At 41.7% G+C, this 25,648-nt stretch overlaps 1 protein-coding gene across 1 annotated transcript in view; it reads right to left on the bottom strand.

Moving 5' to 3' along the window:
• Positions 1–25,648, bottom strand: part of Slc16a2 (solute carrier family 16 member 2) — a 111,560-nt gene that overhangs the window by 2,249 nt on the left and 83,663 nt on the right. Inside the window, exons 2-5 of the mRNA XM_026379697.2 lie at positions 10,914–11,058; positions 6,382–6,832; positions 5,089–5,232; positions 460–688 (exon numbers count right to left, since the gene is read on the bottom strand). Of these exons, the coding sequence (XP_026235482.1) occupies positions 460–688; positions 5,089–5,232; positions 6,382–6,832; positions 10,914–11,058 (969 nt within the window). The remainder of the gene's footprint in view (positions 1–459; positions 689–5,088; positions 5,233–6,381; positions 6,833–10,913; positions 11,059–25,648) is intronic.

Raw genomic sequence — 25,648 nt, 5'->3', positions numbered from 1 at the left:
GGATGTTTCCTTAATAAGTTTAATTCTTAAGCCAGTAGAGGAGGAGAAAGAAAAGGACATCTCAAAGTTTTAATAAAACTAGGGCCAGCTTTCTTTTTTTCCCTACCTCTTTTACTCGACTACCTTAAATAATCACTTAACTGTGAGGGGAGCAAGAGAACACTGGACAAATAGAATGGTCAAGAAGGTCAAACCCATTTTTCCCTCTACTTTCCTGGAAGGAGCCATGCTGACTATAGTAAAACCCCACTGAAACACCATCATGGAAAACCCATCCCCCCCAAATGAATCCATGCCTGTGTACTGTTTTTAATCTCCTTCACCAATGGTGGCAAGGGGTTTCATGCACTCTGACAAGGCTGCTTATGCAGAAAATATGAGGAAAGGGGACCTTAAACAGAGATACAGCCTATGGAAAACAGGTCTCTGACTCATGCCCTCCCTGGAAATCAACCTCACCTGCAATGGGGGGCCCAGCAATCATCGGCAGGGCCATCATGCCCAGGAGGTAGCCAATGGCCTGTGAGGCCTGCATTGGGCCCACCAGCTCAAATGCGATGGGGGCCATGATGGTGATGAAGAAGCCATCGCACAGGCCCAGGAAGAGGCAGACAACGATGAGGCCCCCGAAGTCCCGGCACAGGGGAATCATCATAGACATCAGGCCCAGGAGCAGGAAGGAGAGGACCTAGGGGAGCAAGGGCCTGTGGTCATGTTGTGCTACTAGGCAAGACCACATAGCACATAACATGTCCTTTTTCAGATCTTCATTTCTACCATCTATAAAATGGGTTGGGGGAAGCAGGGTGTCAACAAGGACAGCAGTTGGATTAAGTAGTTACTCAGGCCCCTTCTAAGTTCTTCAATGAAGGGTTCAAAGTCTTTGTGAGAGCCCCAACTTAACTGAATCTAGCAGGACTAAAGAAAGGGAGGACATGGCCCCTGGCCTCAAGAAGTTGGTCTTTGCATTGGATTCTGAGATAAAGGGAATGCTGTTTCTTCTTTCTGAGCCTATGTCTGAGTGTCTCAGGTATCAGGACCTGGGATCAGGTCACACTGATATTCTCAGATTCAAGTAAAGTATGGGAAAAGGAAGGGGAAGAGGGACGATGGCTTGTACAATGACTAGATAGGGGATACAAAGAAAGGTATGGCTTTCTAAAATGTGGAAGGAGCCAATGCCCATTTTGGTGGGGGTAGATTTTAGAAAACACCTTGACATGAAAGAAACCATTAGGGGGTTCACCCAGGTTCCTTATGCTTTAGGATATGCGACACATCGCCTGTCTCAAACACCTCAGGCAGCATGTCCCTGGGGGTCTCTGGGCTTGGCTGGACACCCTGAGAAGGCGACAAAGGGGCCTTTCAGGAAAACTAAGCTAGTAGGTGGGTGTCTAGGAAGCTTAAATCCAGACCAGGAGCACTGACTATTCTGGGCCTTCTTTTGGGCTGAGAAAAAAAATTGACTCCAAAACAAAGACAATCACTTTGCAATGGCTGGTTTTTCTCTCTCAACAGAGAAGGGCCACAGGAAACACAGCCGATCTTTTCATAAAGGTCATTTGCAACTTGTGTCTGTGAAGTTGACTGAAGACCTTGGCTGCAGGCAGAGAAAGGAGCACTGCCTGCCCCCCCCCCAACCACCAATCTTTGCAGCCAGCAGAGTCAGGTTATCCCAGGGCCAAGGCTAAGACCTGATCTGTTTACTAAGGGCTTAAGAGGCCCAAAGATTTGCCAATAGTTCGTAGTTGGTCAATAAGCAGGCCAATTTGCCCAGGAACTTGTGGGAGAAGTGGAGGTCAAGTCTGTTTAAGGCTCTAAAGATTTTTTGTGTTGCAGCCAGGTGTGGTGAGCATGCCTGTAATTCCAAAGACTCAGGAGGCTGAAACAGGAAGATTGCAAGTGGGAGGCCAGCCTCAGCAATTTAGAGAGACCCTGTCTCAAAAAGTAAAAATAAAGGCTGGAGGAGGCCAGGCACTGTGGCGCATGCCTGTAATCCCAGAGGCTTGAGAGGCTGTGATAGGAGGATTGCAAGTTCAAAGCTAGCCTCAGCAATGGAGGAGCTAAGCAACTCAGTAAGACCCTGTCTCTGAATAAAAAACAAAATGGGACTGGGGGTGTGGCTCCCCATACCAAAACAAAAACAAACAAAAAAACCCCAGAAAACAAAGGCTGGGAATGTTTCTGGGTGGTAGGTGCCCCTGGGTTCAATCCTCATATCTACAAAAAAAGGTTTTCTGTATTGTTGCTCACAGTGGGTTTGTTAGGTGGATTAGTTGGGTTTTTGAGAGGATAATGCCATCTGAGGACATCTCTTTGTTAGGGAAACTTTGAACTTGACCAGATTGTTTTGAGGTAGGTAGGCAGAATTTAGGAATAAGAACAGGAGACACTCCAGCTTCACACACAACTATGAGATAAAACCAGATCCACCTATCAACCAAGCCCATTATGGTAATTAAGAGTTAATACCATTATATAACACAAAGGATGGCATTAACTGATTTTAATCAGCTCTAATTGCTACCTATTGTATCTAGTTGCCTCTTAACATCCTCTAGGAGGCCTTGCCAAAGTTTGGAAATAAAAAAAAAATCCCTCTTGGAACTGGGAATTAGGCCTCAAGAACTGGCCCAATGTGGGGCTCTCTTGCAGGTTGTCACCATTTCCTTGCCAACAAACTGTGCAGAGGCTAGATGCCAGGCATGTATGCCTGTCTTCATGAATAGTAAGAACCACAGGGTCTAATGGGTGGTTTTTCAGAACCTGAGGCTGTATATCCTCCTTTTCTCTCCCAGACCTGTACTCCTGCATCTGACCCAGAGACAAAAAAAAAAAAAAAAAAAAAAAAAAAAAATCCTGTGATGGAGTCTCTTGAGAAACTCAAGAGAAAGGAGCAGTTTATCCATTGTCTTGTGCTTTTGGCCTGAAACACTCAATCTGCAAAATGAAAGAGTTGAACTATAAGTTGATGAAGATGTGTTTCAACTATAATGTTCTAAGATTGTTTTATATTATTTTAAATGGTAAAACTGGGTCAAGTAAGACTAAGGAAAAGGAGCAGGAGCAGAGGGTGGGAAAAGTTAGCAGAAACACTGAATTCCAGCCTAACTTGGCCTCCATCCAGCAATGCTTCCCAGTCCCTTGGAAATCCTGCTGTACAACAGAAAGCAAAAGCTGCTGGGGCCTCATCTCTCTCCTGCAGACTATAATGAGAAGCATGTGAGCTATATGGCTAGGCAGGGGCTGCTGCCTCTCCTCAAGATAAAGCCCTGGCTCAGTGCCAGATTACTCTGATTTCCAGAACCCTTTGGCATCTTGGCTAATAGTGGCAGGGAAGACCCATGGCGAGTGGGGGCTTGTGAAAGAGGCTTCAAGAGCATGCATATTCCTAATGCAGAAAGCCACCCAGATAAAGCACTTGCTGATATTTGCACAGAAATTCAAAATTTCATAATCCCAATCATAGGCTCTTGGTTTGACCTTGGTCAAGTCAATTATTATTTCTGAAACTTGACTCTGTCATCCGTCACTTAGGGTAAGGTGTGATATGAGAAGAGTGTTTCACAGGAGTTCAGCTCTGCCATTACTGTCTGAGAAGCCTTTCCCTCAGTTTCTCCATCAGTGCCATGAGAATTTAGCCTGGCTAGACATGAAGGGCATGTACAGCTCTGGCAAAGAAGATTGGCCAGATCTCTCAAACTAACAGGAATTAAACACAACAGGAAAAAATTAATCATGCCCTTATCCAAAACAACTGAGGGTATTTAGGAACACACTTGGGACAGATAAATCCCTGCTGTTAGTATCTTCAGGGCCCCTTGGAAGTGCCCTTAGGGCTTTCCCAGGCATTCAGTCCAAACACAACCACCTTCTGGATGGATAATTCATGACTATTTGTTTCTTGGGGCTGCCTTTGCCCTTCCCACAGGGTTCCACACTTAGGAACCTTCTGATAAGACCAGCTATAGGAGCAAAAAGCATGAGACAGATCAGGAAGACATTATTGCTGCCAGCCAGCCAAAGACAGACAACCTGAGTAGTAGTCTGTATTTGAATCAAAACAGGGCCCAGTGCACACAGAAAGTGGCCTTTGGAGCATCCATGTTTCTGCTGCCCACAATATGAGGAAACTATGTCACTGTCAGAAGGATTAAAACCTGGTAATACTGCATTTCTTTTGATCCTCACCTGTAAGGTGAGATAGGAAAGCAAAGAATTATCTCGTTGCATAAGTTAGTACAGTGAGGACTAAAGAGGGGAAGTGAGGTCTGGCCTTTTCTGGCCTTTTGTTTTTGATTTCCACTGAGAGGATGGCAATTGAGAACCATTGCTTGGGCAGGCACAGTGGCACACACCTGTAATCTCAGCAACTTGGGAGACTAAAGCAGGAGAATCACAAGTTCAAGACCAGCCTCAGCAGCTTAGCAAGATCCTGTCTCAGAATAAAAAATAAAAAGGGCTGTGGATATAGTTCAGTGGCAAAGCATCCCTGGGTTCAATCCCTAGTACCAAAAAGCCGGGGGGTGGCTGGCAGGGTTGGTGATGTAACTCAGTAGTAGAGCACCCCTGGGTTCAATCCCTAATACCAGAGAGAGGAAGAGAACCAGTGCTTGATGCCAAGTAGCTCTGGAAGTATGAGACATGATAGGCTTGAGCCTGGGCCTAGAGGAGAGAGATGCTGGGTCATACAGAGTGTTATAGTTGCCTACAGTCCTCCAAGAGAGTGTATGGTAGCAATGAAATCAGTCCTTACTGGGGTCTGCATTTAACTTCCGGCCTCAGTTTCTTGTTTTCAGATGAACAGCTATTATTAATTTTTTAAAATGCCTGTAAAATGTTCTAAAAGTTTCCATATACACTGATTTTACTGGGTACACATTCCATCTTGATAAAGGAAGCATAACAAGGATGATTGCTTTTGCTTGAAAACAAGGGAAACTGAGGCTCAGAGAATTGGATTGACTTTCTTGTGTCACACAAGGGCCCAGGGCACTGCAGTGGCACACCCTACCAATCTATTCCAAAGCCTAGAGATAACCTGTGGCAGGCTATTCTTCCTCACAGTGTACATATGGTCACACTCACCTGCAAGTAGATCTTTTTAAGTCCAGGAATGGAGTCACTGACATGGCCTGACACAAGACGCCCAAGGCCTGAGGTAGCCCCGATACACACCAAGAGTACCCAGGTCTCCTTGATTTCCAAGAACTCCTCTTCCACATACTTCATCTGAAAAGCAGGACACCAGGACCCTCAGAACACAAGGTGGAAGAAAAGCTGACTGTTGGCATATTCAGGACTCTCTACTGCTCACTTTCCTGGAATAGGACAAGAGCTCCTCCTGTAGTCCTCTCCCTGTACCCCTGGCTCTAAGACAAACTTTCTACCTGCTTATAACAGCCCAAAAGGCTGTTTATCTCTCAGTCATCTGGATGTTGGGCTTCTGAGAAACAGCCAAGGAAGGTGGGTATCTCCAAGCCCCTTTTAGGCCCTGGTAGGACACAACACAACCTTTACAACTGAGAAAACCCAAGTGTTCCTCTGTAATCTCATTCCCTGACCCAACACTGACAGCTGGAACAGTATCCAGTCACCAGGAGAGAATAATCTACCAACTTCCAGGTAACTCTTCTAAAGCATGTTTTAAGAAACAGTCTATGGAGGATAACAACTAGATTACAACTGAAAGTTCTGTGGCATAGAAGTTTAGTGAATGCTGGAGTAAACAAAGCTGAATGGGTTCTTTTAATGCAGGATTTGTTATTACCTTAAAGAGGTTACTACACATCATGAAGTTAGATCTAATATGTGCTATTTTCTAAACAAAATCATGTAACCACAAAGACCAGCATTCCACACAGTCGTAGAAAACTCTCTCAGGGGCTGCGGCTGTAGCTCAGTGGTAGAGCGCCCTCCTCACATGTGTGAGGCACTGGGTTCGATCCTCAGCACCACATAAAAATAAATAAAGATATTGTGTCCATCTACAACTAAAAAGTATTTTTAAAAAATAGTTTAAAAAAAAAAGAAAACTCTGTCAGACCATCTGGGCCAGTCTCTTATATCCCAATCTGCTTATTTCCCCAAAATATGTCTAATTGTTTTTGCATCTTATTTTTATTTACTTAATATTTTATTGACAACCAGGCTTTTTGTCTAATCTTTTTTTCACTGTGAGGGAAACCATAATGTATGGACCTTTCCATAAGGAACTCCCCCCATTTTCCTTTGGGGTGCTCCCTTGATCTGTGCTCTGTCCCTCTCTGGTTATCTCCAACCACTGTTGTTTCTTTTTCCAAATGTCTCAGCTTTGCCCTTTCAGTATCCCCCACCCCTACCCTCTGGACTCCAGGCAGGTTCAGGGCAGGTCTTCCTCACCAGGTGTACATAAGGAACGAAGTAGCCCAGGGCAGCAGCAGCAATCCCAAAGGCCCAGATGCGGTAAGTGCGTTGGCGGAACACTCTCATGTTGAAGTACTTCCTGAGCTGAGCCAGAAAGCGCTGGTGCAAGGTGCGGACACCTCTCTTGCTTGGGGTGTCCTGGGAGCTGGGCAGGAGGGGCCGGTAGGTAAGTGAGAGCAGCATAAGAACAAACATGAAGGTACTCAGCACCTGGAAGGTTTGGGCCAGCTTGATCTTATCCCCCAGCATTTTGATGAGGAAGGGGAAGGACATGGAGAAGATGCTACTCCCAGCAGACACCACACCATTGGCCAGACCCAGGCGGCGTTGGAAGTAGTGGCCCAGGATGACGAGGGATGGCTGAAAGGCGAAGGAACAGCCACAACCAAACAGAATTCCATAGGTGAAGTAGCGCAGGCTTAGGGAGCTGTGGGAGAGACACAGAGAGCTATCCTCAGCAGCCTGACCATCTGCCTCCCCAGTTTGGCCTCTTGAGACCTCCATCCCTTAACCCAAGCCCCACTTGCCATTGACCCTCAGAGCAGGCAAGGAATTGGGCCTTCTTTTTTTATTTACTGTTTTTTTTAAATTATACATGACAGTAGAATCCATTTTGATACAATTATACAAGCATGGGATATATCTTATTCTAGTTAGGATCCTATTCTTATGGATGTACATGATGGTGGGATTCACTATGATGTTTTCATACATGTACATGGGAAAATTATGTCAAATTAATTCCACTGTCTTTCCTTTTCCTATCCCCCCTCCCTTCCTTCTATTCCCCTTTGTGTAATATATTATACTTCTATTCTTCACCTCACCCCAACATTCAACCTTTGGTTTTGGGGGACTGGCTTACTTCTCGTAGCAGGATAGTCTCCAAATCCATCCACTTACTGGCAGATGTCATAAAGTCATTCTTCCTTATGGCTGAGTAATACTCCATTGGGTATATATACCACATTTTCTTTATCCATCCATCTGTTGAAGGCACTTAAGTTGGCACCATGACTTAGCTATTGTGATTTGAGCTGATATAAACATTGATGTGGCTGCATCACTATAGTACACTGATTTTAAAATTCTTTGGCTATATACTGAAAGTGTAATAGCTGGGTCAAATGGTGGTTCCATTCCTAGTTTTTTGAGGAATCTCCATACTGCTTTCCAGAGTGGTTGCACCAAAGGAATTGGGCCTTCTGATCCCCATTTTGCAAGTGAGGAGGCAGATGCTCAGAGAGGTGATTTACCCAAGGTAATGTAACTGGGGATCAATAATGCTTGGACTTGAGTACAGGTCTTTGTGTATCTAGCATGAATTGCAGCACCCTAGCAAACATGGTTGTTCAAAACAAAGCCATAACCAGCCTATGCAAAGGCTATATAAGGGGCTACAGGGAGTTAAGTCAGTGCCTTAAAGCAGTTTTGCCCCTGATGCCCTACCCCATTTGCTCTTTCTGTAAGAACATTTCTGGATGGCTTCACAACCAGTGGAAAAATGGTTCTACTTGTGGCTAGAGCTCCAAGTCATCCTTCCTGTTATCTCAGTCAGAGCTCTGAGTTCCTCTGGAATGACATGGAACTGGTCATGACTACTGCTCACCTAGACACCACTTTGGCTGGTGGCCAAAGCTTTATTCCAAGTAACAACAAAGATCTGCAAGGAACCAAAATCCTTGAAGGCTGAAACTTCCATAGGATTCTTCAATGTCTTTCTCCACATTCAGGGACCTTAGTATTTCAGAGAATGGCTGATAATTTGAGAGACAGCCACTCCCCAACTCTTCCCAAGGTCCAGCGACCCTAGGTCCTGGATGATATCCATGGGGATAACAGGGTAAGGAGTCCCTTTAATTTCCAGAGTCCTGCCTAACTTTCTGGACATGGTATTTATTAGTTCTCCCAGAGTAGAATGGCTGCTTGAAAGAAAGTGTAGCCTCAAAGAAGTTGTGGGCCTGGCCAAGTAAGACAGGTCCTGCCTTAAAACCCTTAGGCCCTGTTGTGGCCATAAGCCTCTGTAACAGAAGGCAAAGTGTCAGAAGGGGAAAGGCCATGGGAAGGTCAGCTTGGCCAGTCATCTGCCCCCAGACAATATTGGCACAACCTAGTGAAGAGTTTTGTTTCCCTTTTGATGCCTCCATATATTTTGCAAGAGTTCTTATCTGGCCACTTTATTACCCAATACTCTTCTTGGCCAGGCAGTTCTTCCCTAGAGATAGACCCAGTCTTCATACTCAAGGACTCAGTCTATGCTGCAGAGAAGATGTGGTGTTGGCCCCCATGATTCCAAGATAGCTTTCATAACTGTTACTTTCTGTCTGCTTGTAATCACTGGATGTGGGCAGGGGTTCTGGTTTCAAACAGGCTGTTTCTACCTGTTACACATAGCTAAGCCAATTGCTCTTCTGTCAGGTTCCTTGGGGCTTCCTCCATTAGATTCTAGGTACCCTATGGGATTGGTCTGAGATGGGACTTATCTTAGGGAGAGAAGCTAGACTTTCAGAGAGGGGCCTGTATGGGCAAAACATGAGATTTAGTTAGGGTGCTGTGTGGTGAATTTGTTTTTAGCTGGGCCACAGGACAGTAGGCTCCTGAGTTGGGCTTGCCAAAGCCTCATCAGCCCTGCCTGTACTCTACCCAGTTCCATGTCATCCAGAAGAACTCAGAGCTCTGACTGAGACAACAGGAAGGATGACTTGGATCTCTAGCCACAAGTAGAACCATTTTTCCACTAGATGTGAAGCCATCCAGAAAGTTTCTTGGCTCTGGAAATGTTCTTACAGAAAGAGCAAATGGGGTAAGGGGTCAGGGGCTAGAGAACAGAACGCCTACTCCAGTGTGCCTAAAGAAGAATTCCAGAAGAAAATACCACATCTGAGCTCCTTCCCCTCCAGTGACTGAGCTCATGTGAATTGGAAAGGAAATGGGATCCATATGTTGCTAATTTGTTTACACTTTGCTCTGCTGTGCCTCAAGCAACAGGCTTCTGCTATGCAGTACTGAGAATGGAGTTGCTAGCTCCTCCTCCCCACAAAGAAACCAGGCACCAGCTTGCTGGGGGCAAATGAAGCTGACCACCAGAGGGATCTTGAAAAGGTTTGAAGCTGCTGTCCTGGGAGGGCTGAGCAGGTTCCAGGCAGGGCATGGTTTTCCCTCCTCTGTCCCAATTTGATGGGATGGAGCCAAGAAATCACTGCAAGCCAAATCTGAGCTCTGCTGGAGGGCAGGCTGAGCAGCCAGAAATGCTGCTCACCCTCATGGAGCCCAGTTGAGGCAGAACACAATTATCATTCTCTACCGTGAGTGGAACCTTATGCTTTGAGAGCAAGTTTCTGACAAGTTAGCTCTGCCCCCATTGCAAACATGTCACTGTGGCCACTTCCTTGTCTCCAGCCCAGCATTTTCCTACATCAGCCCAGGAAGATTGGAAGGAGGAGGTGCCATAAGTTCTAAAGTGTCTAGAAGAAAGAAAATGGAGTTCTTTAGGAACCCCATATTCCTCCAACTATGATGTAGGGTCTTTATTCTCCCATCCCCTATACACATACTTCTGCAGGACTCCTTAGAAAGCACAGATGAACTTAAAGCCTGTTTCTTGATTAATGCTACCTAGTTCTGCCAGTGGGGAGCAGTAGGACTAGGGTTCAAATTTACCTTTGATCAACATTAGTATGTTAGCCTATACCCAGCTGGGCTGCTGGGTTCTGGGTCTGTAACTCAATGAGGGATGCCGTTAAACATATTTTTTTAATCTTTAGTTGTAGTTGTACACAATACCTTTATTTGTTTTTATGTGGTGCTGAGGATTGAACCCAGGACCTTGCGCTTGCTAGGCAAGCGCGCTACTACTGAGCCACAACACCAGCCCTGTTAAACATCTTTATCATGTCAAAGACATAAATCTTTATCTGCCCCAAATCATCTATCCATTGGCAGCCAGAGATATTTGGGAAAGGGCCAGACATGTTAAATAGCTTTGGGCTCAGCTGACTGTTTTTTCAGGATTAGATCCCTTCAAGAATTCTCGAATACTAGAGGCTTACTCAAGAGTTCACTCCTAGGAAGAAAGGCAAGCTCATGACATGTGTGGTACATTGAAAGGAAATAGAGTGGTAGAGCTTGGAGAATCCTGGAAAGATCATTTGGTTTAATTCTCCCATTTTATGGATAGACAAGTTGAGGCACAGACAGGAGAATGATACCCATCAGTTTTCCATAGCCATTTAGTGGCAAAAACTGGGCTTGGACCCAGGTCTATGAACTATCAGGCTTAGGCTCCTCCCAACTCTTTGGAACTCTTGGGTCCTCTTTGGGGATATTCCCTTCAAATGTGTCCTTCAGACCCTATCTAGATGAATCCATTGGATTATGAATCCTGGGAGCAGGGTCTTTAAGAGTCCCACATGGCCAGGGCCATAGAGGATCCTACAATGAGAAGAGTGTCTCTAGCTGAAGTCCAAAAAGAAGCCAGTGGAGAAACAGCCAGCAACTCCTAGCCTTACCTGGTGAAGGAGCTGGTATGGAGGCCAATGAAAGCAACAGCAGCGCCCGCAGTTGCTGTGATTCGGCAGCCCAGTCGGTCAGTGAATATACTCACAATGGGAGAACAGAAGAAGATCATACCCATCGCAAGGGCTCCTACCCATGCTGCAGAGAAAAGAAGCATAAAGACACTGTAGCTTAATGTGGTACCTGGTTATGCTGCTGGTATCTCAGTTCTTCTTCTCTGGCTGTTCAGGGGGTCATTGCATTGGCCTGCATTGTCAGCCTGCTGGTCCTTGCTGGTCAGAAAGGTATGCAAACAGATGCTAGATATTATAAAACAGGGGATTCCAATGCTGGGGTCACATTTGGACTTGCCAACATTTTAGGCCTTTCTGGGGGACACTAAGCCAGATCTGTAGCATTAGGCACTGGGCTGCTTGGATTCAAGGGCAAAGAGCATGGGGGTTAGCTTTTAGGAGCTATAGTCAGGTTTGTCTTGGTCATTGGGACAACTCTGTGAAGATGCTAAGACTAAGGAGCAGAGAAGGTCAAGATGAAAATCTTCTGGAATTGTACTAGGGTGTAGAGAAGATTCAGGGGCCACCTAAGGATTTCTAAGGACACTGTGCAAGAGGGCTATGTAACCTCATCCTAAAATTCTCCATCAGAACCCATGTTTGGCAAATCTCTGATTCCAACTCAAATAATAAGTCCTGTTTTTATTTTATTTTGGTACTGTGGATTAAACTCAGGGCCACTCTATCACTGAGATATACCCCTATCCCTTTTTATTTTAATGCAGGGTCTTACAAGGTTACTGAGGCTGGCCTCAAACTTGTGATCCTCTTCCCTCAATCTCCCAAATCTCTGTGATTACAGCATGTACCACCATGCCCAGTGAGAGTATCCTGTTTTTAAAAGCTAAGTATCAGCTGGGTGTGGTGGTACACGTCTGTAATCCCAGCAGCTCAGGAGGCTGAGCCAGGAGGATAGCAGGTTCGAAGCCAGCCTCAACAACTTAGCAAGGCTGTAAGCAACCTAGAGAGATCTGTCATGAAATAAAAAATAAAAAAGGGCGGGGGATAATAATAATTACTATTATTAGTATAATAATAATAAAATAAAAACTAAGTATCTATAACAATCCTGACCAGGGAGAAAGAAATTTGCCATTTTACTTAGATTCTTCCAGACCATTTCCCCTTGCTCAGCCCTCAGAAGGAAAACCTAAATTTTCTTTTTTCATTTGTTTGTTTGAAGGCTGTTATCAAGTTTCATCTTGAGCCTCTCTTTTCCAGGATAAATAATCGTAGTTCCTTAATTTTTCTTCTTAGCTTTAATTTCCAACTCTGTATTTTCAGAATTCTCTTCTGAACATGTTCCAAGTCTTTATCATCATCATCATCATCAAAAAGTATTCAATGAGTGTCAGCTAAGTAGGGCTCTGGATCAGCTTCTGGCTCTCTTCAACTGTAGAGCCCCAGGTAGGCCAAAGGAGTACAACTGGAGTGAAGTTAGTGCTAGTCTACCACTTGTGTCCCATACCTTAGTGCCAAGTAGGATGCTCAAATCCCCACCAGGAATCTTCACTTCTGGGACCTGTCCTGAGCCCATGATGCCTGACTTCAAAAATACTGGCTGGGGGCATCAGGAAATCTGGACTTTCTTTACAGTTTTACCTCTTATCAGCTGTGGAACCTTGAGATGTTACATAGCACTTCTCTAATTAATTTTTTCATCTGTGAAATAGGGATTAAAATTCCTACTGTGCCTTCCTCAAAGTTTTTTAAAATTGTTATAACGATATATATATATATATATATATATATATATATATATATATATATAGAGAGAGAGAGAGAGAGAGAGAGAGAGAGAGAGTTTTGGAAATATTAACAGTTATATCATATACAAAAAAACAATGTAAAATGGATCATTGACTTAAATGTAAAAAACTATAAAATTTCTAGAGGAAAGTATAGGAGAAAAAATCTTTCTGACTTTTGGTAAGGCAAAGATTTCCAGATATTCATAAAAAAGTATGAGCCAGGGGCTGGGGTGTGGCTCAGCAGTAGAGCCCTCGCCTAGCATGGGCGAGGCCCTGGGTTAGATCCTCAGCACCACATAAAAATAAATAAGTAAAATAAAGGTATTGTGTCCAACTATAACCAAAATATAAATATTTTTTAAAAGTATGAACTATAAGAGAAAATTTTGACACATTAGACTTTATAAAAATTTAAAACTTCTATTCTTTGAAAAAATAGTTACAAAAGTGAAAGGCAGGCCATAGACTGGGGGAAACATTTACAATGCACATATTTGGCAAAAGACTGGTATCCAGCACACAAGTGTGAATTGACTCTCACAATTCAAAAAGAAAAAAAGCAAGCAATCTTATATAAAATATGGGCAAAAGACTTGAAAAGACATCGGACACACACAATATGAATAGCAATTAAACACATGAAAAGATGCTCAACATGATTAATCATTTAAGAAATGCATATTAAAACCACAGTGGGATACCCCCTACATACCCACTAAAAAGGCTTTTAAAAATGATAATACTTAGTATTGGGGAGGATGTGGAGGAAATGGAAATCTTATACACTTCTGGGAGAAATGAAAAATAGTACACTTTTTTGAAAAGTCTGGCAGCATCTTATGAGGTTAATCATATATTTACCACATTATATACCACTCCTGGGTATTTAATCAAGATGAACAAAAACTTATGTTCATTCAAAAACCTGTACCTAGACGGTTATAGCAGCTTTTTGCATAATTGCTCAAACCTGGCAACAACCTGAATATACTTCAACTGATGAATAAATAGACAAATGGGTATTACATTAATGCAGCAGAATAAAATTCAGCAACAAACCAGAATGAACTATTGATACTTGTACAATTCTCAAAGGCCTTATACTAGGTGAAAGAAGTCAAACTCAAGTGACTCATAAGAAATTCTGGATAAGACAAAACTATGGGACAAAAAACCCCGCCAAATTGGTTGGTATCAGGGGAGGGGATGGTGTGAGAGGGTTGAATATGGAACGAGGCATGAGAGAATTTGGGGTATAATGGAAGTGTTATATATCTTGATTGTGGTAGTGGTACTCTTTGGGGGATATAGCTTAGTGGTAGACCAAGTGCTTAGCATGCAGGAAGCCTGGGCTCTAATCCCCAGCACCAAAAATAAAACTGGAAAACCAAGTATATAAAAAGCATAAATATTATCATACTTAAATTATATCTCTAAATTTGATGTTATTAAAAAGTGAGGGCAGGGGCTAGGAGTGTAGTTCAGTGGCACAGCATGTGTTTAACATGTGTGAGGCCTGGAGTTTAATCTCTAGCACCAAAAAGTGGGCAGGGGAAGGTAGAAAAACAGGAAGTACCAGTTAGAGATCTCATTTATGGGGCTGGGATTGTGGCTCAGCGGTAGAGCGCTCACCTAGTATGTGTGAGGCCTTGGGTTCAATCCTCAGCACTACATAAAAATGAATAAATAAAGGTATTGTGTCCAACTACAACTAAAAAATCTCATTTATGGTAATATATACTTTTGTTCTGGCCAGATTTAAAAAAAAAATAGTTTAGATGCATTGTTGAAGAGGAAAACATAGCTGAATTTAGTAAATAATTTTACTGACACTCTATAGCCAGAACTCACTATTGATTAACCCTTCTGAGTATATACAAGACAATGAAAACTGATGATTCAGCTTGTAAGGTACTTTTTGTACAGTCTAAGAAAGTGTAAATTGAATTTGATATAGCTTTTAAAAATTAATCTGCTTTTTTGTCTGTTTTTTGGTATTGGGGATTTAACCCAGGAGTGCTTTAGCACTGAACTACATCCCCAGCCCTTTTTATTCTTTATTTTGAGATGGGGTCTTGCTAAGTTGCTTAGGTCCTTACTAAATTGCTAAGGCTGGCTTAGAACTTGCAATCCTCCTGCCTTGGCCTTCTGAGTCACTGGGATTACTGGTGTGCACCACCACACCTTAATTTGGGGGGGGCGTTACTGGGGATTAAACTCAGGGGCATTTGACCACTGAGCCAATTCCCAGCCCTATTTTGTATTTTATTTAGAGACAGAGTCTCACTGAGTTGCTTAGTGCCTTGTTTTTGCTGAGGCTGGCTTTGAACTCACGATCCTTCTGCCTCAGCCTCCCGAGCCTCTGGAATTACAGGCACACACCACCATGCCCAGGTATCTGCTTAATTTTGGAAAATATTTTTATTTTGAAATAATTTATTGATTCACAGAAAACAGTTGAAATAGCTCAAAGGGGTTTAATGAACCCTTCACCCAGTTTCCCCTTATGTAACTATAGTACAATATAATAGTCAGGAAACTGATGGTGGTATAATGTGTGTGTATAGTTCTGTATCATTTTATCATGCATAGATTCCTATAACCATCATCACAATCAAGGTACACAAGAATTCCAAAACTACTAAGGTCTCCTTTGTGCCATCCATTTGTAGTCACACTCAGCCCATTCTCCCACCATCCCTAACTCCTAGAAATTATCACTGATTTGTTTTCCATATCTATTATATTCTTATTTCAAGAAAGTTATATAAATGGAATCGTATAGTATATAACCTTTGACATTGGCTTAACCTTTGATGATGACATTTTGACACCTAAAATAATCCTTTGGAAATACATATTTGAAGTGGGTTTCTTGGAGACAACATATAGTTGAAGCATGGCTTTCCCCTCACCCATGTACTCTGCCAAACTCTGTCTTTTAATTGATGTATTTAGAGCTTTTACATTTGACATAATCACATATATGTTAGGGCCATTTTATTTTTGTTTCTTTTGAACTCTAGTTTCTTTTGCCTGCATGCAGTTTACTTAAACAGTTTTTAGAATTCTGTTTTAACTGATAGTGCTTGAGTGCATCCCTTTGTATGACTTTTTAAGATGCTATTAAAAATTCAAAGAATTCACATATGTATATAATATCCCAGTCATCTTGAATATTTCCTCTATATAGATTGATAACCACATCAGTTATGGTTATAATTTTTCCTTAACTGTTAAACATAATTTAGAAAATACAAAAAGAGAAGGAAAGCCCATTATATTTACCCATTATTTTACCCTTTTTTCTGTTATTTCTCTCTGTTTTGATTTGGAAGTGAGGTGTCCCCCAAAAAGTTCACATGTGAGACAATGCAAGAAGGTTCCGAGGAGAAATTATTGGGTTATGAGAGTCTTAACCCAATCAGTGATTTAATGCCCTGATAGGGATTAACTGAGTGGTCACTGAAGTGGTAGGGTGTGGCTGGAGGAGGTGAATTGGGGCGTGGCTTTGGGATATATTTATATCTGGCTAGTGGAGTCTTTCTCTCTGCTTTCTGATCATCATGTGAGCGACTTCCCTTTGCTACGCTCTCCCACCATGATGTTCTGCCTTACCTCGGGCCCTGAGGAATGGAACCAGCCTTCTATGGATTAAGACTCTGAAACTGTGGCCCTCAAATAAACTTTTCCTCCACTACAGTTGTTTTGGTGGAGTCTTTTAGTTACAGCAGAAAAAAAAAAATCTGACTAAGACACTCCCTGATATTTCCTATCCCTTCTTTTATTATTTCTTTTCTAGTTAGAGAAACTCCTTTAGCCATTCTTTTTCTTTCTACTTTTTATTGGTACATTATAATTATACATAATAGTGGGATTTGTTGGCTTTACCCTTTCTTTTAGGGTAGGTCTATATAAATAACAAATTCTCTTAGTTTTCCTTCATGTGAGAATGCTTTGGTTTCCCTATTCATTCCTGAAGGATATTTTCACTGATTATACAATTCTAGGTTTTTCTTTCAGCATTTAGAATATTGTGCCACTTCTTCCTTTTGCCTTCCATGATATCTAATTACAAATCTATTGTCTTAGAATTGTTTCCCCCTTAGAGTTAATGTGTCATTTCTCTTTCACTGTTTTCAAGATTATTTTTTGTGTATGTATGTTCATGTGTGTATTTAGTTTTCAGAAGTTTAACTATGATGTGTCTTGGCATAGATCTCTTGTAGTTCATTGTCTTTGGGGTCTACTCAGCATCTTGAAACTAGACACTTATATCTTTTTCCATATTTGGGAAGTTTTCAGCACTATTTTACTTAGTACTTTCTCAGCCCCATCTTTTTTCTCCTCTCCTTCTGGGAATCCTCCTATGGCAGAAATGAGAGACCCTTTGTTATATCATCACAGGTCCCCAAAGCTGTGTTCACATTTTTCCCCAATCTATTTTCTCTAAGTTTTTCAGATTTTATCATTCCTATTGTTCTATATTTTTAGTTCACTGATTCTTTCCTCTGTCTTCTTTAGTCTACTGTGGAATCTACCCAATAAGGCTTATTTGATTTTGGTTAGTATTTTTTTCAGTAGTGAGGATTGAACTCAGGGCTTTGCATATTCTAGGCAAGCACTTTAACACTGAGCCACATCTCCAGCCCTTTGTATTTTTTTATTTGAGACAGGGTATCAGTAAGTTGCCCAGGGTGGTCTCAAACTTGTGATCCTCCTGCCTCAGCCTTTGGAGAAAGTTGAGATTACAGGTGTGGGTCACCATGCCTGGCTTATTATATTTTTCAGTTCTAAAAATTTCCATTTGTTTTGTCTCTATGACTTTTATTTATTTGCTGAGATTTTGTGGCTTTTTTTTTTCATTTATTTCAAGTATGATTTTAATGGCTTGTTATAGCATTTTTTATGATAACTGCTTTAAAATCCTTGCCCAGTTTAATTTCTGTGTCATCTTGGTCTTGATGGTCTTTTTAAATTGAAGTCAATATTTTCCTGGTCCTTGGTGTGACAAGGGATTTTCTATTGTATCCTGGGCATTTTGTTGTGAGACTCCAGAGCTTATTAAAATCTTGTGCTTTAGCAGGCCTCCTCTGACAACATGCCAGCCAGGCAGCACCAGGCAGCACTGCCAAATGAGGGTGGAAGTCCATGTTCCCGGCTCGGCCTCCATTGATACACTGGGGAGGAAGGTTGCCTTGATATTGCTGAGCAGGAGTAGCAGTTGGTCAAGATCCCCACTAGGCTTCTTCTGATACCTTCTTTATTGAAAGGAGTAGGGGTCCCTTGTTACTGTTTCCCATGTGGTATCAACTGACACTATACTAGGTGATAGTGAAAGTCCCAATGTCCTACTTGGCCTTCACTGACACCACTTTGGCACTTTTCCAGGAACAGGAGGGGTGGTCAGAGGTTACAGTCTGGCAAGGGTAAAAGTCCAGGCTCCCTACAAGGTCTCCACTGACGCTGTGGGGGAGGGGTAGGCCTTGTTACCACTGAGAGGGGAAGAAACTTCTGAATCCCTACTTATTTTTCTCTGACACCACTTCAGCATGGGAGGTTGGCATGTTGGGGCACCTTCTGAAGCTGGGTGAATGTAGAAATCTAAGATGACTCCTAGGCCTTTTCTGACGAAGTGTGAGTGGGGTGCATTTTTTCTTCCATGGTGTTTGCCTGGAGTAGAGAGGTTGTTGTCTAAAGGTTTTCTGTCTTGCTAGGCTGCCCCTTTCCTGGTCCTTTAGCTAAAGAATCAATCTTTTTCTGCTTCCACTGGCATTTTTTGGTCCATCAGTTTTAGATGTATTTCATGCAAGGAATAGGAAAAAGTGCCTTGATAGTTTTTTTTTTTTTTTTTAATGTTTACTGAAAATGTGATTTTATTTATTTATTTATTTATTTATTTATTTATTTTTTTTTTATTGGTCGTTCATAACATTACATAGTTCTTAATACATCATATTACATGGTTGATTCACGTGGATTATGAACTACCGCTTTTACCCCGTATACAAATTGCTGTATCACATCAGTTTCCCTTCCATTGATTGACATATTGCCTTTCTAGTGTCTGATGTATTCTGCTGTGTGTCCTATTCTCTACTATCCCCCCTCCCCTCCCCTCCCCTCCCCTCCCCTCCCCTCCCCTCCCCTTTTCTCTCTCTACCCCTTCTACTGTAAATCATTTCTTCCATTTGTATTATCTTGTCTTACCCCTCCTTTCCTCTTATATGACATTTTGTATAACCCTGAGGATCGCCTTCCATTTCCATGCAATTTCCCTTCTCACTCACTTTCCCTCCCACCTCTCATCCCTGTTTAATGTAAATCTTCTTCTCAAGCTCTTCGTCCCTACCCTGTCCTTGTTTACTCTCCTTATATCAAAGGAGTCATTTGGAATTTGTTTTTTAAAGATTGACTAGCTTCACTTAGCATAATCTGCTCTAATGCCATCCATTTCCCTCCAAATTCTATGATTTTGTCATTTTTTAATGCAGAGTAATACTCCATAGTATATAAATGCCACATTTTTTTTATCCATTCATCTATTGAAGGGCATCTAGGCTGGTTCCACAGTCTTGCTATCGTGAATTGAGCTGCTATGAACATCGATGTAGCAGTGTCCCTGTAGCATGCTCTTGTTAGGGCTTTAGGGAATAGACCGAGAAGGGGAATAGCTGGGTCGAATGGTGGTTCCATTCCCAGCTTTCCAAGAAATCTCCATACTGCTTTCCAAATTGGCTGCACCAATTTGCAGTCCCACCAGCAATGAACAAGAGTGCCCTTTTCCCCGCATCCTCTCCAGCACTTATTGTTGTTTGACTTCCTAATGGCTGCCAGTCTTACTGGAGTGAGATGGTATCTTAGGGTAGTTTTGATTTGCATTTCTCTGACTGCTAGCGATGGTGAGCATTTTTTCATGTACTTGTTGATTGATTGTATGTCCTCCTCTGAGAAGTGTCTGTTCAGGTCCTTGGCCCATTTATTGATTGGGTTATTTGTTATCTTATTGTCTAATTTTTTGAGTTCTTTGTATATTCTGGTTATTAGGGCTCTATCTGAAGTGTGTGGAGTAAAGATTTGTTCCCAGGATGTAGGCTCCCTGTTTATCTCTCTTATTGTTTCTTTTGCTGAGAAAAAACTTTTTAGTTTGAGTAAGTCCCATTTGTTGATTCTATTTGTTAACTCTAGCGCTATGGGTGTCCTATTGAGGAATTTGGAGCCCGATCCCACAGCGTGTAGATCATAACCAACTTTTTCTTCTATCAGATGCCATGTCTCTGATTTAATATCAAGCTCCTTGATCCATTTTGAGTTAACTTTTGTGCACGGCGAGAGATAGGGATTCAGATTCATTTTGGTGCAAATGGATTTCCAGTTTTCCCAGCACCATTTGTTGAAGATGCTATCCTTCCTCCATTGCATGCTTTTAGCCCCTTTATCAAAAATAAGATAGTTGTAGTTTTGTGGATTGGTTACTGTGTCCTCTATTCTGTACCATTGGTCCACCCGCCTGTTTTGGTACCAGTACCATGCTGTTTTTGTTACTATTGCTCTGTAGTATAGTTTGAAGTCTGGTATCGCTATACCGCCTGATTCACACTTCCTGCTTAGTATTGTTTTTGCTATTCTGGGTCTTTTATTGTTCCATATGAATTTCATGATTCTTTTATCGATTTCTACAAGATATGCTGTTGGGATTTTGATTGGCATTGCATTGAACTTATATAGGACTTTTGGTAATATCGCCATTTTGATGATGTTAGTTCTGCCTATCCATGAGCAGGGTATATTTTTCCATCTTCTAAGGTCTTCTTCTATGTCTTTCTTTAGGGTTCTGTAATTTTCATTGTATAAATCTTTCACCTCTTTTGTTAGGTTGATTCCCAAGTATTTTATTTTTTGGGGGGATATTGTGAATGGAGTAGTTGTCCTCATTTCCGTTTCAGAGGCTCTGTCGCTGATATACAGGAATGCCTTTGATTTATGCGTGTTGATCTTATATCCTGCCACTTTGCTGAATTCATTTATTAGCTCTAATAGCTTCTTTGTAGACCCTTTTGGGTCTGCTAGGTATAGAATCATATCATCTGCAAATAGTGATAATTTAAGTTCTTCTTTTCCTATTTTTATGCCTTTAATTTCTTTCGTCTGCCTAATTGCTCTAGCCAGTATTTCGAGGACTATGTTGAACAGAAGTGGTGAGAGAGGGCATCCCTGTCTTGTACCAGATCTTAGAGGGAATGCCTTCAATTTTTCTCCATTCAGAATGATGCTGGCCTGTGGCTTATCATAGATTGCTTTTACAATGTTGAGGTATGATCCAGTTATCCCTAATTTTTCTAGAGTTTTGAACATAAAGGGATGCTGTACTTTGTCGAAAGCTTTTTCTGCATCTATCGAGATGATCATATGGTTCTTATTTTTAAGTCTATTGATGTGGTGGATAACATTTATTGATTTCCGTATATTGAACCAACCTTGCATACCAGGGATGAATCCTACTTGATCATGGTGTATAATTTTTTTGATATGTATTTGAATCCGATTCGCCAGAATTTTATTGAGGATTTTTGCATCAAGGTTCATTAGAGATATTGGTCTGTAGTTTTCTTTCTTTGAAGTGTCTTTGTCTGGTTTCGGAATCAGGGTGATGTTGGCCTCGTAGAACGAATTTGGAAGTTCTCCCTCTTTTTCTATTTCCTGAAATAGCTTGAAAAGTATTGGTGTTAGTTCCTCTTTAAAGGTTTTGTAAAACTCTGCTGTATATCCATCCGGTCCTGGGCTTTTCTTAGTTGGTAGTCTTTTGATGGTTTCTTCTATTTCCTCTATTGTTATTGGTCTGTTTAGGTTGTCTATATCCTCCTGGCTCAATCTGGGCAGATCATAAGACTCAAGGAATTTATCTATGCCTTCACTATCTTCTATTTTATTGGAGTATAAGGATTCAAAGTAATTTCTGATTATCTTCTGTATTTCTGAAGTGTCTGTTGTGATATTGCCTTTTTCATCCCGTATGCTAGTAATTTGGGTTCTCTCTCTTCTTCTCTTCGTTAGCATGGCTAAGGGTCTGTCAATTTTATTTATTTTTTCAAAGAACCAGCTTTTAGTTTTGTCAATTTTTTCAATTGTTTCTTTTGTTTCAATTTCATTAATTTCAGCTCTGATTTTAATTATTTCTTGCCTTCTACTTCTTTTGCTGTTGTTTTGCTCTTCTTTTTCTAGGATTTTGAGATGAAGTATGAGATCATTTATTTGTTGGTTTTTTCTTTTTTTGAGGAATGAACTCCAAGCAATGAATTTTCCTCTTAGAACTGCTTTCAATGTGTCCCATAGATTCCGATATGTTGTGTCTGTGTTTTCATTTAACTCTAGGAATTTTTTAATTTCCTCCTTGATGTCTTCTAAAACCCATTGATCACTTAGCAACCTATTGTTCATTCTCCAGGTGATGTTTGATTTTTCCTTTCTTCTTTTATCATTGATTTTCAGTTTCATTCCATTATGATCAGACAAGATGCATGGTATTATCTCTACCTCTTTGTATTGTCTAAGAGTTGCCTTGTGACATAGTATATGGTCTATTTTTGAGAAGGTTCCATGTGCTGCTGAGAAAAAAGTGTAGCTACTTGATGTTGGGTGGTATAGTCTATATATGTCAATTAAGTCTAGGTTGTTAATTGTGTTATTGAGTTCTATAGTTTCCTTATTTAACTTTTGTTTGGAAGATCTGTCCAGTGGTGAGAGAGGTGTGTTGAAGTCTCCCATGATTACTGTATGGTGGTCTATTAGACTCTTGAACTTGAGAAGAGTTTGCTTGATGAACATGGCTGCTCCATTATTTGGGGCATATATATTTATGATTGTTATGTCTTGTTGGTGTATGGTTCCCTTGAGCAGTATGAAGTGTCCTTATTTATCCCTTTTGATTAGCTTTGGCTTGAAATCTATTTTATTAGATATGAGTATGGACACTCCTGCTTGTTTCCGTGGTCCATATGAGTGATATGATTTTTCCCAACCTTTCACCTTCAGTCTATGTACATCTTTTCCTATCAAATGCGTCTCCTGTAGACAGCATATTGTTGGGTCTTGTTTTGTGATCCATTCTACTAGCCTGTGTCTCTTAATTGGTGAGTTTAAGCCATTAACATTTAGGGTTATTATTGAGATATGGTTTGTTCTTCTATCCATATTTGTTTATTGATGTTACTAAACCTGATTTGTTATCCTCTTTGACTACTTTCCCCCCTTTACTGTCCTACCTCCCATTGTTGGTTATCAATGTTATTTTCCATTTCCTCTTCCTGTAATGTTTTGCCAAGGATTTTTTGAAGAGATGGTTTTCTAGCTGCGAATTCTTTTAACTTTTGTTTATCGTGGAAGGTTTTAATTTCATCTTCTAACCTGAAGCTTAATTTCGCCGGATACAAGATTCTTGGTTGGAATCCATTTTCTTTAAGCGTTTGAAATATGTTATTCCAGGATCTTCTAGCTTTTAGAGTCTGTGTTGAGAGATCAGCTGTTATTCTGATTGGTTTACCCCTAAATGTAATCTGCTTCCTTTCCCTCGTAGCTTTTAAAATTCTCTCCTTGTTCTGTATGTTGGACATCTTCATTATAATGTGTCTAGGTGTGGATCTCTTTTGATTTTGCACATTCGGCGTCCTGTAGGCTTCTAGGATTTGGGATTCTGTCTCATTCTTCAAGTCTGGGAAGTTTTCTTGTATTATTTCACTGAATAGTTTGCTTAATCCTTTGGTTTGGAGCTCTGTGCCTTCCTGTATCCCAATGACTCTTAAGTTAGGTCTTTTGATATTATCCCATAGCTCTTGAATGTTCTGCTCATGGTTTCTTAGTAGACTTGCTGAGCTATCTATGTTCTTTTCAAGTTGAAATACTCTGTCTTCATTGTCTGATGTTCTATCTTCTAAGTGATCCACTCTGCTGGTAGTATTCTCAATTGAGTTTTTAAGTTGGTTTATTGTTTCCTGCATTCCTAGTATTTCTATTTGTTTGTTTTTTATTACCTCTATCTCCCTGTGAAATTGATCTTTAACTTCCTGGATTTGTTTGTCAATGTGATCTTTCATTGTCTGATTTTGCTGTCTCATGTCTTCCTTGAGACTCCAGATCATCTGAAGCATGTATGTCCTGAGCTCTCTATCTGACATTCCATCTGTTGCAGCTATTACCTCTTCTAAAGTTGAGTTGACCTGCATTGCCTGTGGTCCTTTCTTTCCTTGTCGTTTCATACTGCTGGCGTTTCTTTCTGCTTGGTGAAATTGTTGTGTCTTTGATATTTTCCCCCTCTATTTATTTATATTGCTCTTGTATAGTTGAAAAATCACCCTTGCAGGGCAGGTAGTGGCTGTGATCCTCCTCCAATTAGTGTGATCCGTCTACCATGCTGGCAGGCCCTAAGTCTGCTTTGCTGGTCGGTCAAAGGTCCACCTACCCAGCAGGCGCCAGGGGCACCTGTGTCACTCCATAGGTTGCTGGGCCTAACCTCCCGATGGGTTGCAGGTTCGCCTCGCTTGCAGGCACTGGGTGTGGGGCCGGTTCCGCCCCTCAGCAGGCTTTGGGCCAGCTCTGCTCCTGTTCACAGTCCCGCCTACCTGCAGACACTGGGGGAGGGGACGGGCCTAGCCCTCAGCCGTCCGCTGCCGGACCTGTCCTAGTGGGTCCGGTCCGCGTTCCCCGCCGGCGCGTGTAGCTGCAGTCCCTTGGCTGGTTGCTGGGCCTGACCCGCCCGCCCGTGGCTTGCCGGTTCGCCTCGCTTGCAGGCACTGGGGGAGGGGCCGGTTCCGCCCCTCAGCAGGCTTTGGGCCAGCTCTGCTCCTGTTCACAGTCCCGCCTACCTGCAGACACTGGGGGAGGGGACGGGCCTAGCCCTCAGCCATCCGCCGGACCTGTCCTAGTGGGTCCGGTCTGCGTTCCCCGCCGGCGCGTGTAGCTGCAGTCCCTTGGCTGGTTGCTGGGCCTGACCCGCCCGCCCGTGGCTTGCAGATTCCCTTGATAGTTTTTTTAAAAAATTTTTTTAGTTGTAGATGGATATGATATCTTTATTTATTTATTTTTATGTGGTGCTGACGATCGAACCCTCATGCATGCAAGGCAAGTGCTCTCTCACTGAGCCATAACTCCAGCTCTTGATACAGTTATTAATGCTAAACGTATACATATTTTAAATTAAGTCACCCATGTATAATATTCATTTATTGAACAGTTATTTAACATTATCTTTGGCCCAGACACATGGCTACCCCACTTGCATTGAGGATGCTAAATAAGTAACATACAGATATGGTCTTTGACTTCAAGGATCTGACAGTGGGGTAGGGAACATGTTTTTTTTTTTTTATAATAGGGCAATACAATTTATAAAATCCTGTGATTCATGACCAGAATTAAATTGTCTAAGGATTTTTAAAGAAATCAAACACTCCAAGTGAAGGAAAATTTACTATATTAAGGGAAAGAAAAGTAGCCTAATAGATTAATGAATGAAGAACAACATAGTATAAGACTTAAAGGATAGTGGGATAGGTTATCAGAGGAAATTTAGTAAGAGGAAAAAAACCAAGCAATGGACAATTTGAAAAAAAGAACCAACAGCTGGGCACAGTAGTGCATGTCTGTAATTCTAGTGGTTTGGGAGGCTGAGGCTGGAAGATCGCGAGTTCAAAACCAGCCTCAGCAATGGTGAGGCACTAAACAACTCAATGAGACCCTGTCTCTAAATAAAATACAAAATAGGGCTGGGGATGTGGCTCAGTGGTTGAGGGCCTCTGAGTTCAATCCCAGATACCCCTACCCCAAAAAGAATAGAACCAACAGTCATATAATAATGATATGGTCTTTGACTTCAAGGATCTGACAGTGGGGTAGGGAACATGTCACTAATAAATGAGCATTATTACTTGC

Source organism: Urocitellus parryii, chromosome X, assembly GCF_045843805.1.
Source record: "Urocitellus parryii isolate mUroPar1 chromosome X, mUroPar1.hap1, whole genome shotgun sequence".
NCBI classification, from domain to species: Eukaryota; Metazoa; Chordata; class Mammalia; order Rodentia; family Sciuridae; genus Urocitellus; species Urocitellus parryii.
Note: the sequence above shows the minus strand (reverse complement) of the source record. Positions and strands in the feature narration are given on the sequence as shown.